The sequence below is a fragment of the Myxocyprinus asiaticus genome, chromosome 3 (genome assembly GCF_019703515.2).
Source record: "Myxocyprinus asiaticus isolate MX2 ecotype Aquarium Trade chromosome 3, UBuf_Myxa_2, whole genome shotgun sequence".
In the NCBI taxonomy this organism is placed as follows: Eukaryota; Metazoa; Chordata; class Actinopteri; order Cypriniformes; family Catostomidae; genus Myxocyprinus; species Myxocyprinus asiaticus.
Window position 1 is genome coordinate 10,660,200 of NC_059346.1, and position 14,277 is coordinate 10,674,476.

Sequence of the window (14,277 nt, forward strand, 5' to 3'; positions counted from 1 at the left end):
TAAAAAAAAATATTTTTACAGAATTTCTTAATATTGGTTAATATTAAACCAACATTAATAAATTCTGTAAAAATATTTTTTAATGTTAACAAATACAACTTTTGATTAGAAAAATGTGTTACTATATGTTGAAATTAACATTAACTAAGATAAATAAATGCTTAAAAGTATTGTTCATTATTAGTTCAAGTTAACTACTGTTATTAACTAATGTTAACAAATGGAACCTTATCATAAAGTGTTACCATAAAATGTTATTCTAATCAGTAATATTTTTCACCACAAGCCATTATTTTCCAGCAAGTGTTAATTAAGTTTAAGGAATAGCACTAAAGATTTTTTTTTTTAAATAAATAAATAAATAACATTTAATGAAAAATATACTAAATACACAAAAAACATTTCTGAAATATAAAATATGCTGCTAAAAATAGCTATTTTTTATATATGTGGTGGGTCCAGTGAACATGTTGGCAGGGCAAGTAAAGATCTGGCTAAACAGGGCCAGTGGTAAAATATCCTTATTGTTGAGCCCTGCTTCTGTCAGGACTACTGTCAGTTTCCCTGCAGCACCTTCTCCACAGTGTCTGGATTTCAGCAGCAGGTTATGGTTTGGACAGTGAAGTCTCAGGCCTTGTTGCACAAACTCTCCTCAGCCTTTCGTGAAGCCTCCCACTGTGAACTACTGTTACTTTTATTGCAGATGTGTTTTTTGTTTGGTTAGCAGCCTGCAAGGTTTTGATGTTTTTATTACCTCTCATGGGTCGTTCATCAAGCAAGCGAGCGGGCCGAGCGAGAGGAGCAGCCACCCGGCAGATAACCCCAGCACTATCGCCACACAAAAAATACTTCTGTGGGAAGAGCTCGCAGCGGCTGTCTGGACGTCACACTGCGCTGCACTTCGGGATAATTTAAAATCCCCAGCACACATCTTTTCCAAACCCTCTTTTTTTAAAAGCACTCCCCTCCAAGAATTACATTCTAACTCAATTTTTTTTCAACATTCAAAATAAACCAAACCATCCATCTAGCGCCTATTTTGAGAAATTCTGAAAAAATGCCCTTGCAGTATTATTGCAGATTCATTTAGCAAGCTAGACAAAATAGGGAGCATGGTTTGGGAATATTTCTAATTCATCCATTCATGTGTAAAAGACTCTGGAAAGAACAACAATCCCTGCACAGGGCAGGAGTGTTGTATATCAGACCCTTTCAATGCAGAGTTTCTGGACGAATGTGAAATATACTGAATCTGTAAGACCTGAAATCAGTGGAGAGTATAGTCGCTAATGAGGCATTCAATTTCAGATGAGTAAAGTGTTATGCAAGATAAAGCACGGCTCCGGTGCAAGCTCATTTTTTTTTAAGAATGTTGCATAAATGTAAATTTAAAAGCATATGTATGTACAGAGTATTGTAGGAGAAGAGATATTTTTGTCTAGGAGGCACAACTTGGCACAGAGCTACACTATGACATCATCACAATGTGGCTGAGTTGCCAATCTAAAGTAAAAGAGAGTCTGATTTATCACCCCGCAGACCTGTGGAAACTTTATTCTAGCCAAATACCTTCATATACGGCCACGTACACACTGCAGATAAAGGAAGTTGTCACTTGACAATAACAATAATTTAAGGCATAATTTTTAATTGCGTTATTCATTTAAATAGGACGAGGGCTTCAGCAGCATTTTCTTTTACAGCATTATTTTCTGAAAAGGTGCTTTAAAACAATGTGTGTTGTGAAAAGTGCTATACAAATAAAAATGACTTCTCTTCTAAGTGCATAAAGGGTCAGTTCACCCAAAAATAACACTTGTCTTCATGTTGGTTACAAACCTGTATGACTTTGTTTCTTCCATGTAACACAAGAGGTGAAATTTTGAAGAATGTTGACGCTGCTCTTTTCTCCCTACAATGAAAGTCAATGGTGACTGAGGCTAATATTCTGCCTAAAATCCTGTTTTCAGCCATGAGACGTCAAAACGTTGTTATGGTTATCACTATGTTAACCATCGTGAGTTTGGGGAAGTAGAAGTGACTTTTGTGTTCCCTAAATATAGAATGATAACTTATAGAATTTACATTCGCATTAAGTCAAGTAATTTTTATTTGTATAATGCTTTTCACAACACACATTTCAAAGCAGATTTACAGAAAATTATACTTTAACAGAAAAAGCTGTAACATAGTAATGTCTTCGAGTCATAATAGTGTGGTTTAACAAAAAAAATAAAAAAAACATGACTGTAAATTGTACCTTAAAATATATAATAAAAATAAGTAAATAATATTTATATTTAGATCCCCAGTGAGCAAGCTTAAGGCGACTTTGGCAAGGAACACAAAACTCCATAAGATGTTGGTTAATGAAGAAAAATAACCTTGAGGGAAACCAGGTTCACTGTGGGGGCCAGTTCCCCTCTGGCTAAACAGCATGAATACAGTATAATGCCAATATTTGTTATTTATGTGTAGTTCAAATCAAGATTTAAAATGAGTAAACTAATTAAGTGTTAGGGGCCAGTGTTTAAATAAAAAGATTTTGTATTAACTGTAAGATTAATGACTAAAGTCTTAGATTTACATCCTGAATTAACTGTAGAAGTGCAAACAGATGCATTGTCCTATGTTATTTGGCTAATGAAGGCTGAAATTAATTTATTATCTATGTATTCCATTTTAAGAGTGTATTCCATACTTTGACCAAGATGATGCAGGCAGAGGTCAGTAAGGTGCACTGCAGTTTGACTGTAAGCTTTTTATCCATTTGTCCCTCACTAAATATCAATGTACATGGCCTGTGTGAATGTATACAGGAGGGTATGTGAGACTGTGTGAGTTGTGGCTTTTCTGACCTGAAGAATTTGCTGGTTTTCAAGTGTCCAGGAGTGGAGGATCTTCTCTGAAGACCCTGAAATGCCTTTCTGCCTGTGTAAATCAATGTCTAGACACATGACCGGCTCAGGGTGGGCCTTTATACAGCTGAATGGACGGCGATTGGAAACATCCCATAACACCAGAGAGCCGTCCTCATAACCAGCACACAGAACCGGACCAGAATCTGCCTACAGAGAGAAAGACCGAAAGAGGAAGGACAATGTAGCACAGTCTGAGGTAGAGTTGGAGAGAGAAGGAATGCAGAAATAATTTATGGGATAGTTCTACTGAATAAAATAAGTCATATACACTGGCGGCCAAAAGTTTGGAATAATGTACAGATTTTGCTGTTTCGGAAGGAACTGGTACTTTAATTCACCAAAGTGGCATTCAACTGATCACAAAGTATAGTCAGGACATTACTAATGTAAAAAAAAACAGCACCATCACTATTTGAAAAAAGTCATTTTTGATCAAATCTAGACAGGCCCCATTTCCAGCAGCCATCACTCCAACACCTTTTCCTTGAGTAATCATGCTAACTTGATAATTTGGTACTAGAAAATCACTTGCCATTATATCAAACACAGCTGAAAGCTATTTGGTTCATTAAATGAAGCTTAACATTGTCTGTGTTTGTTTTTGAGTTGCCACAGTATGCAACAGACTGGCATGTCTTAAGGTCAATATTAGGTTAAAAAATGGCAAAAAAAGAAAGAGCTTTTTCTAGAAACTCAATCAATCAATCATTGTTTTGAGGAATGAAGGCTATACAATGCTTGAAATTGCCAAAAAAGTGAAGATTTCATACAAAGGTGTACACTACAGTCTTCAAAGACAAAGGACAACTGGCTCTAACAAGGATAGAAAGAGATGTGGAAGGCCAGATGTACAACTAAACAAGAGGATAAGTACATCAGAGTCTCTAGTTTGAGAAATAGACACCTCACATGTCCTCAGATGACAGCTTCATTGAATTCTACCCGCTCAACACCAGTTTCTTGTACAACAGTAAAGAGAAGACTCAGGGGTGAATGCCTTATGAGAAGAATTGCAAAGAGAAAGCCATTTTTGAAACAGAAAAACAAAAAGAAAAGCTTAGAGTGGGCAAAGAAATGCAGACATTGGACAATAGATAATTGGAAAAGAGTGTTATGGATCTCAACCCCACTGAGCTTTTGTGGGATCAGCTAGACTGTAAGATGCGTGAGAAGTGCCCGACAAGACAGCCACATATATGGCAAGTGCTACAGGAAGTGTGGGGTGAAATGTCACCTGAGTATCTGGACAAACTGACAGCTAGATGAGAACTCTTTGAAGTAGTTTCAGAAGTTCTGAACATCTTTTCAAACTGTAATAGTAATTTTTCACATTATGAATGTCCTGACTATACATTGTGATCAGTTGAATGCCACTCTGGTGAATAAAAGTACCAATTTCTTTCCATTAGAGCAAAATCTGTACATTATTCCAAACTTTTGGCTGCCAGTGTAGGTTTGAAACATCAGTGAGTAATAGTGACAGAATTTTCATTTTTGGGTGATCTATCCCTTTAAGGGGAAGATGGAGAGCGAGAAACAGCACAACAGAAGCTTATGGCAGCAGTGTTTATCAGAGGTTATCTGACTGCTTATGCTCTGATGAACCACAGCATAAATCACCTGACGCTGCCATCGGCCTATCACAGCGCACCTCACTATCAGCTTTATGTGTGTCTTCTCCAGCTCTTAAACTTCTGTCATCATTTACTAACCCTCGTGTTGTTCCAAATCACTATGGCTTTCTTTCTACCATGGAACACAAAAGTTGATGTTAGGCACGATGACAGCCTCAGTCACCATTTAGTTTCATTGCATCTTTTGTCCACACAATAAAAGGAAGTCATACAGATTTGGGGGAGGTTAAGTAAATGATGACAGAAAGGTAATATTTGGGTGAACTATCCCTTTAAAAGTATTTACTAGAAAAATCATGAGATTAATCGTATTTTTAGTATACATGAAAACATACAGATGTATTTACATCTTTAGAAGAGGGTCCCTTGCTAAAGGATAATCATATTTGGGGGTCCTTGGCATTAAAAAGTTTTAACCCCCCCTGCTCTAGACCATGGCTTTGACAGAGATGGCAATATTTAAATATGAAACTACATACAGTTGCTTGAACACTGTGCTGCAATTTCCTTGCGCGGAGTCTTTTTTTTACAACCACAATCAGTGTGACCTCTGACATTCTGTTTACAATCTGTGAACTCTTTTCACTTAACCTCAAAAAACTGACAGCTCAGGTGTGCATGTGTTTGTTTACTCAGATTTACAGCACCTCTGAGGATCCCCGCTCATTATCTCTGAGGAGGAGCGCTTGCGCTACACAGCTACACGCAGTAGGTTGTCTCATAAATCAGTTTAGCAGATAAAAGCAGAATGAGGGAGCTGATAAAAGCCTACAGTCTCATAACTCACAAAAAAGCTGCAGGCGTGCTGTCTACACAACAAGATTTACAATGGAGATGTTCTTCCCCTCCATTCCCCATCCTTCTCACACACACACACACACACCTCCTTCGACAGATCATTCATCTCCTTACGCAAGTGATAGCACAGCTCTGCCAGATCTGCCCAGTGGCATACATCAATGTATACAAATAGCAATCCCAATAAAAACATATTAAGCCTAATAACTATGTTGCGGTTATGGCGGACATTGTATGTTTTACTAAAATACCTGGTGAAAGCTATCCGTTAGCCTTCCCACTCATTTCCAAGGCATCTGCTCAGCTAGCACAGGGCTCCCCAGAAGTACTCGAAATGGAGGCTGCCATCTTTGCTCATGGGCACACAGTTAAGAAGAACTTAAAACATCTTTTTTTTTAAACACATCTCAAGACACCGGCGTTCTGTTCTTTTATTCGTTGCACTGCATTATTTTTTAGCACAAGAACGTGTTCGTTCTGAACGGCCCCATGGGCGCTGAATTATTTTTTCACGCTTTGGGTTTTACCTCATGAAGGATGTCGAATCTTTACAAATCATCTGTCTGCAGGCAATGGTAGTGTACCGGGTACAGGCGAAGCTGGTGAAGAAAAATTCTTTCCATATGTGTAAGGGCCAAAAAGTGAGGACTAATTTTTCTCCTAGTATTCGTATTCCCTTACTCCCTCTCCTCTTTTTTTTCACACAGGTCATCCTCTTGGTGCGTAGTGTATTTCTTTTTCCTCTACACTTAAATACATTTTCACCCAAATCACGAATGCCATGTAAACATATCACCAGCAAGGCATATTGTAGGATGAAATAAAAACAAAACAACTGGAAATCAATCCCCAAGCCTCATAGACAGTGGTTAAGCGTTACCGTCTGTTGCCCTCTGGCCCCTGCACTTCAGCTAAGTGTAGGTGCTCCTTGATTGATGATGTCACAGGTCAAGGGTCACGGAACCCTGGGTAGACACCTAATTCATTATATCCTCCATGGCTGGTCTACAAGAGGGCGCTTTAGCTGGATTAGGACTCAGGCTTCAGGGAAAGATTCATCATCCCAACAGCTGCTTCAGATGGATGCTCTACACTGAAGCCACAACAGAACAAAGTGGAGGAGAGCAGCGGCGTTCCACTGGATGGCAACAAGACGCCATGCAACAGCGAAGCCCCTGCTGAGCTGGAAACCACAGAGTTGATCCTGGCACAGACCCTCCTTGCATCTCAGGGGCCTTCAAAGGAACATCAGGAGAGAGGAGCTACCCCAGGTCAAGTTGTGTGAAGGACTGTGGGTGGTGTTTTGTTTGTAAGCCACACCTAGAACAAGAGTGAACAGATGTGCGGCAGGGTTAGTAGAGTATGCAACACATTGATGAAAGCGATGATGCCATTCCAGGGGCTATAATGAGGAACCTGAGGAGGCGAGACTCTGAAATATGGACACGTTGGTTCTTCGGAGGAGAACGAGTGGTAATGCTCTAGAACGAGCATTCAAGAGGCAGTACTTTGAGGGAGAGGATATACGGAACCAATCGGAGCAGAGCTGGTTGAGGGTGATATCATAGCCCTCATGGGCAATGAGCTGAGTTTGACAGATATCTGTACAGGAACATTTCCTTCCCGTCAACAGCCTCTGTTCATACTGAAGGCCCTCTCACGTTGTACATCACTGCATCTCTGACACCAGGGCCTGCATCTCAAAGAGGTGCTCTACTTGACCATCCTGACCAATCAGAAGCCACGGGGCACTTTCAGAAGCAATCAACACTCTGAAAGTGTAAAGGAGAAGGGACAAAAAGCGGGCAAGTGAGGCCCAAGCCAAACCCAAAAGAAAGCGTTACTTAATGTGGCATTTAATCCCTTCCAATAGTCCAGCACAAAACACTTAAAGAAGGACAATAAATCTGTTGTCAGGTCTGCTGCCAAGCATGATGGACGGAAGAGGAACAGGTGGGATGAGAGTGAAGAGGACAGTGATCATCTATATGCGTGTGAGATTGAGGAAACGGCAGTCTGCACTGGCAAGGATCATGAGGATAACAAGACAACTGCTTCTTGATAGGGTTTACCGCCATTATATCACCATGGCAACAAAGTTTGGATATAACATTACACAGATAAGGTTAAGCGATTTTATCACACTAAAATCATGTTAACAATTATGTTTACATCTTGTGGCTATACTTTTGAAACAAGTTCAAGTTCTTTTATTTATATAGCACATTTAAAAACATCATCAAAGCTGACCAAAGTGCTGTACAATACAAAATTATAAAAACACACAACGATTCAAGACCAGGACATTACATACTATTAAAGCCAGTGAAAAGAGATGAGTTTTAATAGAAGATTTAAAAACAGATAATGAAGCTGACAATCCAATACTGATAGGGAAGCTATTCCATAAAATAGGACCCACAACCGAAAAGGCTCTCCCTCCTCTATGCTTTAGCCTCAAGCATGGGACATCGAGGAGATATTGATCACTGGATCTCAGACTTCTAGGTGGATTGTGAGGATGTAGTAAGTCTAACAAGTAACTGGGAGCTTGGTTGTGTAACGATTTATAAACAAACAAGAACATTTTAAAATCAATTCTAGCTTGAACCGGCAGCCAGTGAAGTGATCTTAAAATTATTTCCGCAATCAGCATTACTGACATCAAAACTGTCTGTAGGACCAAAGACAATCACTTCTGTCTTATCTTCATTCAAAAATAAAAAGTTTTTGGCTAGCCAACTTTTTATTTCCTCCAGGCAAGCTAGAAGAGATTGTATTGCAATGTGATCATTTCGTTTAATCGGTAAGTAGATTTGAGTGTCATCAGTGTATAAGTGGTAGGAGATACCATGCTTTCTGATAATGGAACCCAGAGGGAACACATACAGAGAAAAAGAGCCGGCGCAAGAATAGAGCCCTGTGGCACACCACAGGTAAGGCGGGCCACAGAAGAGGTAAATTTGTCCAGCTTGATAGAGAACGTTCTATCAGTTAAATAGGATTTAAACCATTTTAGAACATTCCCTTTTAAGCCCACACACGATTCTAGTCTGGAGAGCAGTATAGCATGATCAACAGTATCAAATGTTGAAGTCAGATCTAAAAGAACTAAAATCACAGTATCACCTGAATCTGTAGCTACTAAAATGTAATTTAAAACTCTAAGAAGAGCAGATTCTGTGCAATGTGAAGATTTAAAACCAGACTGAAAGGTTTCAAAAATGTGGTTGTTCTTAAGAAATACCTGAAGCTGCATAAGCACAATCTTTTCAATTATTTTGGAAATAAAGGGTAAGACAGAGATTAGTCAGAAATTATTTAAAAAAGATGCATCTAGTGAAGGCTTCTTGAGCAAAGGAGTGACAGTTGCAATTCTGAGGCAGTTGGGGATGGACCCTGTAAACAGACATTCATTCAAAAAGGACACCAGACCAGGACCTACTGAGTCTACTATTTGTTTGAAGTACCGATGATGAATAATATCATGGGGGCAAAAGGAGGGTTTAAGACTGGCCGTTATTTCTATAACTGTGTGTAACGTGATAGGGTCAAAGGCATCCCATGAGGCTAGTGACTGCACTGAATTTAATTGATCTTCAGCGCAAGGCATTAACTGCGATCCTAAATTTTGTCACCAAAAAAATCTCAAGAAACTTTCACATAGTACAACAGAAAGATTAGGTGTAACATTAACAGGGGGGTTCAAAACAGAAGTTATAACAGAAAACAAAACCTTGGGACGATGGTGATTATTTGTAATTAAATTAGAAAAGTAAGCAACCTTTGCTGATTTTACAGTTCTCTGATACGCCAATAAGCAGTCTTTCAATATTTCATAAGAAACCTGAAGTTTGTCCTTTTTCCATTTACTCTCAGCTCTTCTGCACGGTTGTCTAGAAGAGCAAGTAATGGAGTTGAGCCATGGTTCAGATCTGGATTTCGATTTACAGTGCTTAAGTTGTGCAGTAGCATTTAAAAAGTCTAACCATGCAGAGTTTAGCAACCTGAGGTGGTGCTCAGCATCCAGATCGTGTAACGGAGATTCAAGGGACAGTGATGTACTGGTTATAATAAAACGCTGATTGAAGACCTCACAGAAATGAGGGGAGTAATAACGGACCAGTTTTTCATCTTGAGTTGCTCTTTTTTCTTTTGTGGATTTTTCCCCTTTTTCTCCCAATTTGGAATGCCCAATTCCCAATGTGCTTTTTAAGTCCTTGTGGTCGCGTAGTGATTCGCCTCAGTCCGGGTGGCGGAGGACGAATCCCAGTTGCCTCCGTGTCTGAGATCGTCAACCCGCGCATCTTATCACGTGGCTTGTTGAGCGCATTGCCACGGAGACATAGCGCGTGTGGAGGCTTCACGCCATCCACCGCGGCAACCACGCCCAACTCACCACGCGCCCCACCGAGAACGAACCACATTATAGCGACCACGAGGAGGTTACCCCATGTGACTCTACCCTCCCTAGCAACCGGGCCAATTTGGTTGCTTAGGAGACCTGGCTGGAGTCACTCAGCAAGCCCTGGGACTCGAACTAGCGAATTCCAGGGGTGATAGCCAGCGTATTTTACCACTGAGCTACCCAGGCCCCCTTGAGCTGCTCTCAGGAGAGCATTGGGAGAGACATATAATATCGGCAGGTGATCGGATAACAACGTATCCGAGACTTCTATATCAGCAATGGAAAAACCATATGAAAGAACCAAGTCTAGAGTATGACCATGAATGTGTGTGGGGTCCTTTATCCACAGGACTAGATTAAAAGAGTCAATAAGGCTGAGGAATGCCTTCGCTAATGGTTTTGACTGACAGCACACATGGATGTTAAAGTCACCAACCAGTAAAAAGCGGTCACATTTTGTAGTAATACTGCCCACGAATTCTGTGAATTCATGTATAAAATCTTTCACTGAGTGTGGAGGACGATAAACCACCGCTAGCATCACCGGTCCATTCCACTCCAGCCGTAATAGCTGAGCTTCGAAGCTAGAATACACAGTACAAGATTCAGCCTGGCAGGGTGTCTTAAGAGTTTTTTAAAATGACCGCTAACCCACCCCCACGTCCAGTAAGTCGGAGGCATTAAAAAATTTACAGTCTACTGGAATCAGTTCAGCAAAAGGACTTAAATCTCCCACCTTTATCCAGGTTTCCGTAATGAACGTGAAGTCCAACTTGTGAGTGGAGAAGTCGTTAAGTAAAAATGTCTTGTTGACCAAGGATCGTGCATTGATCAAAGCCATTTTCGGAGGAGAAATGATGCTGGAGGAGTCTGGGCGGAGGTTTGCAGACCGACTTGGGGAGAGGGATTTCGGGAGGACACGTTCAGGATTTCGGGGAGAATAGGTCGAAGCCAATAGAAGGGTAAATCCAGCGGGCGCCATGCAAAAGAGCCACTATGGTCCATCTTCCATGCATACGAAGCAGGGCTAGATAAGTAACTAGCCTGCAAATGTGCTTTCAGTCTGATGGTGATCCCCCCCTCATTTTCCGTGTCTTCTCCCGCGTCTTCTCCTGCGCTTTCTGCGGGAAACATCGAGCGGCCACTGGCGTAAGTCGTCAGGAACATACAATTCAAAGTTCGCCCTCGGATTATTAATAAAGTTTTCCAAATCTGCCTGATAATTATCTAATAAAGTGGTTTGAATGTCCAGGAGCATCTGGTGATCGTATACCCGAAGCGACCAGCAATTAGAGACACATAGAGACATCCAAACAAACACACAAATCTTGGGAAAGAAACAGTGTGTTTTAACATTTATGGACTGGTCCCATTCACTTCCATTGTAAGTGCCTAACTGTAATTGCGATTTTTTAATATTTTTTAAATAAACGAAGGACGAGTTGAAATAATGTTTTGTGGAAATCAATATTATGCCACAAATGCTGTCATTTGAGCTTTACTTGTACTGAACCCGGAGCATTTCATTAACACATTAATTCATGCTTGACTCATTCACACTCTCTCCCTCTTTCCAGGCTGAAGTCTGCCCCATGTTCACAGCTCCAGCTGAGCAGGCGGGTCCCTTGCAATTGAACTTGTCGGCCCTATCATGACAGTAACAGATCTCTCCTGTCTGAGCAATGAAAGACGATAGCTTAAAGTGATTCACAGCCGCCCAGTATCCTGTTAGCTGTCACCAACTACCTGTGGGGCATCCAATTAATACTTCATAATTATCCATTCTAATTCAGGCAGGCAGCATTAAGAACGCCACTGTCTACCCAAGACCTGGAAAAAGGATGAGGGTATGCTGGTGAAAAACAAACGGAATTACAACACCATTTTTTCTTTGGATGTTATTAATACAAACACCCAAAGTGCCTGCAGCCAATGCCGCCTTCATCAAGTGCTTTGATTAGCACTGCCAATTAACTGTGAGGAAACCCCGCCTTGCTCTCAAATGACCCGAAATTTTTACTTCAAGGGTACAGATGAAAAACACAAATACTACAAAAAGAGATATTAATTATCCTTAAAAAAATAATTATAGGTTGCTTTAAAGGTGGTTGAATACAATTTTCAGCAGTGTTTACCAAACACACACACTGAGAAACAGGCAGTTGATATATGACGGTGAACCGAAGCTTTTCCAAACACTATGATTACAGTGCAGGAAGGGGAGGGGGGGAACAGCCCGGACAGGTCGCACATCCATAAATCAGTTGAATAGTCCCGCTATGCACTTGGCAACTGCTCAGCTCAACATTTGCTGATAACGACGAAAATAAAACTGTTTAGAAGAACGTTACAAAAAAAGTTCTACATCTACGACAAACTGTCATCATTTACTAACCCTCATGTTGACCCAAACATGAATGACTAGGTACTGGCAGCCTCAATCACACTTCACGTTCACTGTATTGAAAAAAAGATACAATGAAAGTGGATGGTACCTGAGGCTAACATTCTGCGTAACATCTCCTTTTGTGTTCAACGAAAGAAAGTCGTACAGGTTTTGAACAACATGAGGGTGAGTAAATGATGACAGAAGTTTCATGTTTGGAACTATCTTTTAAAAATGGTAATCTGGGAAATATAGGTATATAGACATTTCAGGTGTAGCGGAATGGTGGAAATCTTACCTGGCACATCTTCATACACATGAGCATGCCCAGTTTAGAGTCTGACTTAAGAGTGCACACTGGAGTCCAGCTCCTCATCTCCACCACACTCACCTGAAAACATCATACATATGAAACACTCAATATACAATTATTTGATTTCATTATTTAATGCAATACACTTTCAATAATTCAATGGTCTGTTGTCACTTTTCCCTAATTGTTCAAACAGTAAAATGAGTGGTACTCTCCAAATAATCTAGAAGCACGAGCTTAAAGGTAAAGTTCACCCAAAAATGAAAAGTTCTGTCACCATTTACCCATTCTCATGTTGTTCCAAAACTGCATGCATTTTTTTTTTTCTGTGCAACACAAAATTAGATGTTAGGCAGAATGTTAGCTTCAGCCACCATTCACTTTTATTTGCACCTTTTTTTTTTTTTTTCAAACAATGAAAGTGAATTGTGATTGAGCCTGAATAACATATTCTTTACAGTATTGGAAAAACATGGTGTATACAAGGTGACATAATTTTTATTTTTAACGTGAATCAGACAACTGTCCTATTTGTTTGCCATTGATGTATTTGTTCACAGGTGGTGAGTGCAGCCAACACTGGGCTGATTACCAGCAGCTTCCCGTTTTCCTGCGATCTGCCTTATCAAGTCTTGACTTGACTCGCCCGACTTCAAACAGGGACATCTGAATCAAAACACAACACTTTCCAACAGAGATGGGCCATGTCTATTAGTATGCAACTGGCACACTAATGCTGCCCGCTATCAGTTTAAAATCTGCTGTGATCAATTTAGTCTCTTATGAACAAACATGCAGATTTTCCTTTAACTTCCTTTCCTTTCATTTCTAAAACACTTAAGTCAAACTTAATGTATGACAAACCAAGTTAAAGTATCATACCAAGAAGCATATGCAAACAAATGATGCAAGACTTTTTCTCAGAACTAACTTTTCTTTTCTGGCAATTTATCAAATGCAATTTAACCAACTTGTTTCAAGGTAGTTTTAGTGAACGTATGAAGTCAGTTCCCCTCAAGTTCACACAGGTGTAGTTCATCACATTGACTATGGACATGTTTTGTCTAATCATTTAAAACCTAACAAACTTCTTTTGTAAAATTTTCTATTTCCTTGCTTTAAAATAAATGCCACTTGGTTTGATAATTTGTTATCTAATGCAACAACATTCACACACTTTTTCAGTGTGGCTTAAGTGTTCAAATACTGTTTGCGGGCACTGTATACTGTATAATACACATACAATGTAATAACACCCATGAGAAACTGGTCCAGGGCAATGCATCTTAAGTTGACTGCAAAGGCAGCCATGATTAAGAAACTTCCTCATTAAGTTCTATTTAACATCTCTGATTTCAGACCAATTCATACTTTAACACCAAAACACATCTGCACATTACATATGTTTACGTCTGTATCTATAAACAGCAGAAAAGGGCAGCTCTCATCCCCTCAGGTTAAAGAGAGAGGGAGAAAGAAAGAGAGATCTTGACTTGAGTTAAACAGTCAATAAATAACAGTGAGTCTATTAATTAATGCCCTGCTTTGTCAGCCTTGCTGGAACGCTAAACATTAAAGTCTGCAAAAAATATCGGTAGACATGGAGATGGAGTTTGTTGCTCCAGTTCCGGGCTCCCAGCATGCCTTGCAGCATTGTTATTTGTTTTAGGAGATGTATGGTGGTGAAGTTTGCCTGCAGTGATCTTGTGATGGTTATTACCTTGAAGGGCTTTTGACAAGGCCTTCATCAGTGAGTGTGAAATGGGAAGGAGCAAAGCTGTAAAAGTGTTGTAAAAGCCAGAGCTAAAGATATGCTT

The 14,277-nt window shown here is 40.0% G+C and overlaps 1 protein-coding gene across 2 annotated transcripts in view; it reads right to left on the bottom strand.

Annotated features, from left to right (window-relative positions):
• LOC127425457 (guanine nucleotide-binding protein subunit beta-like protein 1) overlaps positions 1-14,277 on the bottom strand; it is a 42,014-nt gene that overhangs the window by 6,090 nt on the left and 21,647 nt on the right. The window contains exons 5-6 of one of the 2 annotated variants that reach the window (XM_051671486.1): positions 12,446-12,538; positions 2,859-3,068 (exon numbers count right to left, since the gene is read on the bottom strand). In XM_051671486.1, coding sequence (XP_051527446.1) covers positions 2,859-3,068; positions 12,446-12,538 — 303 coding nt within the window. The remainder of the gene's footprint in view (positions 1-2,858; positions 3,069-12,445; positions 12,539-14,277) is intronic. The other variant, XM_051671496.1, reaches the window with a different exon arrangement.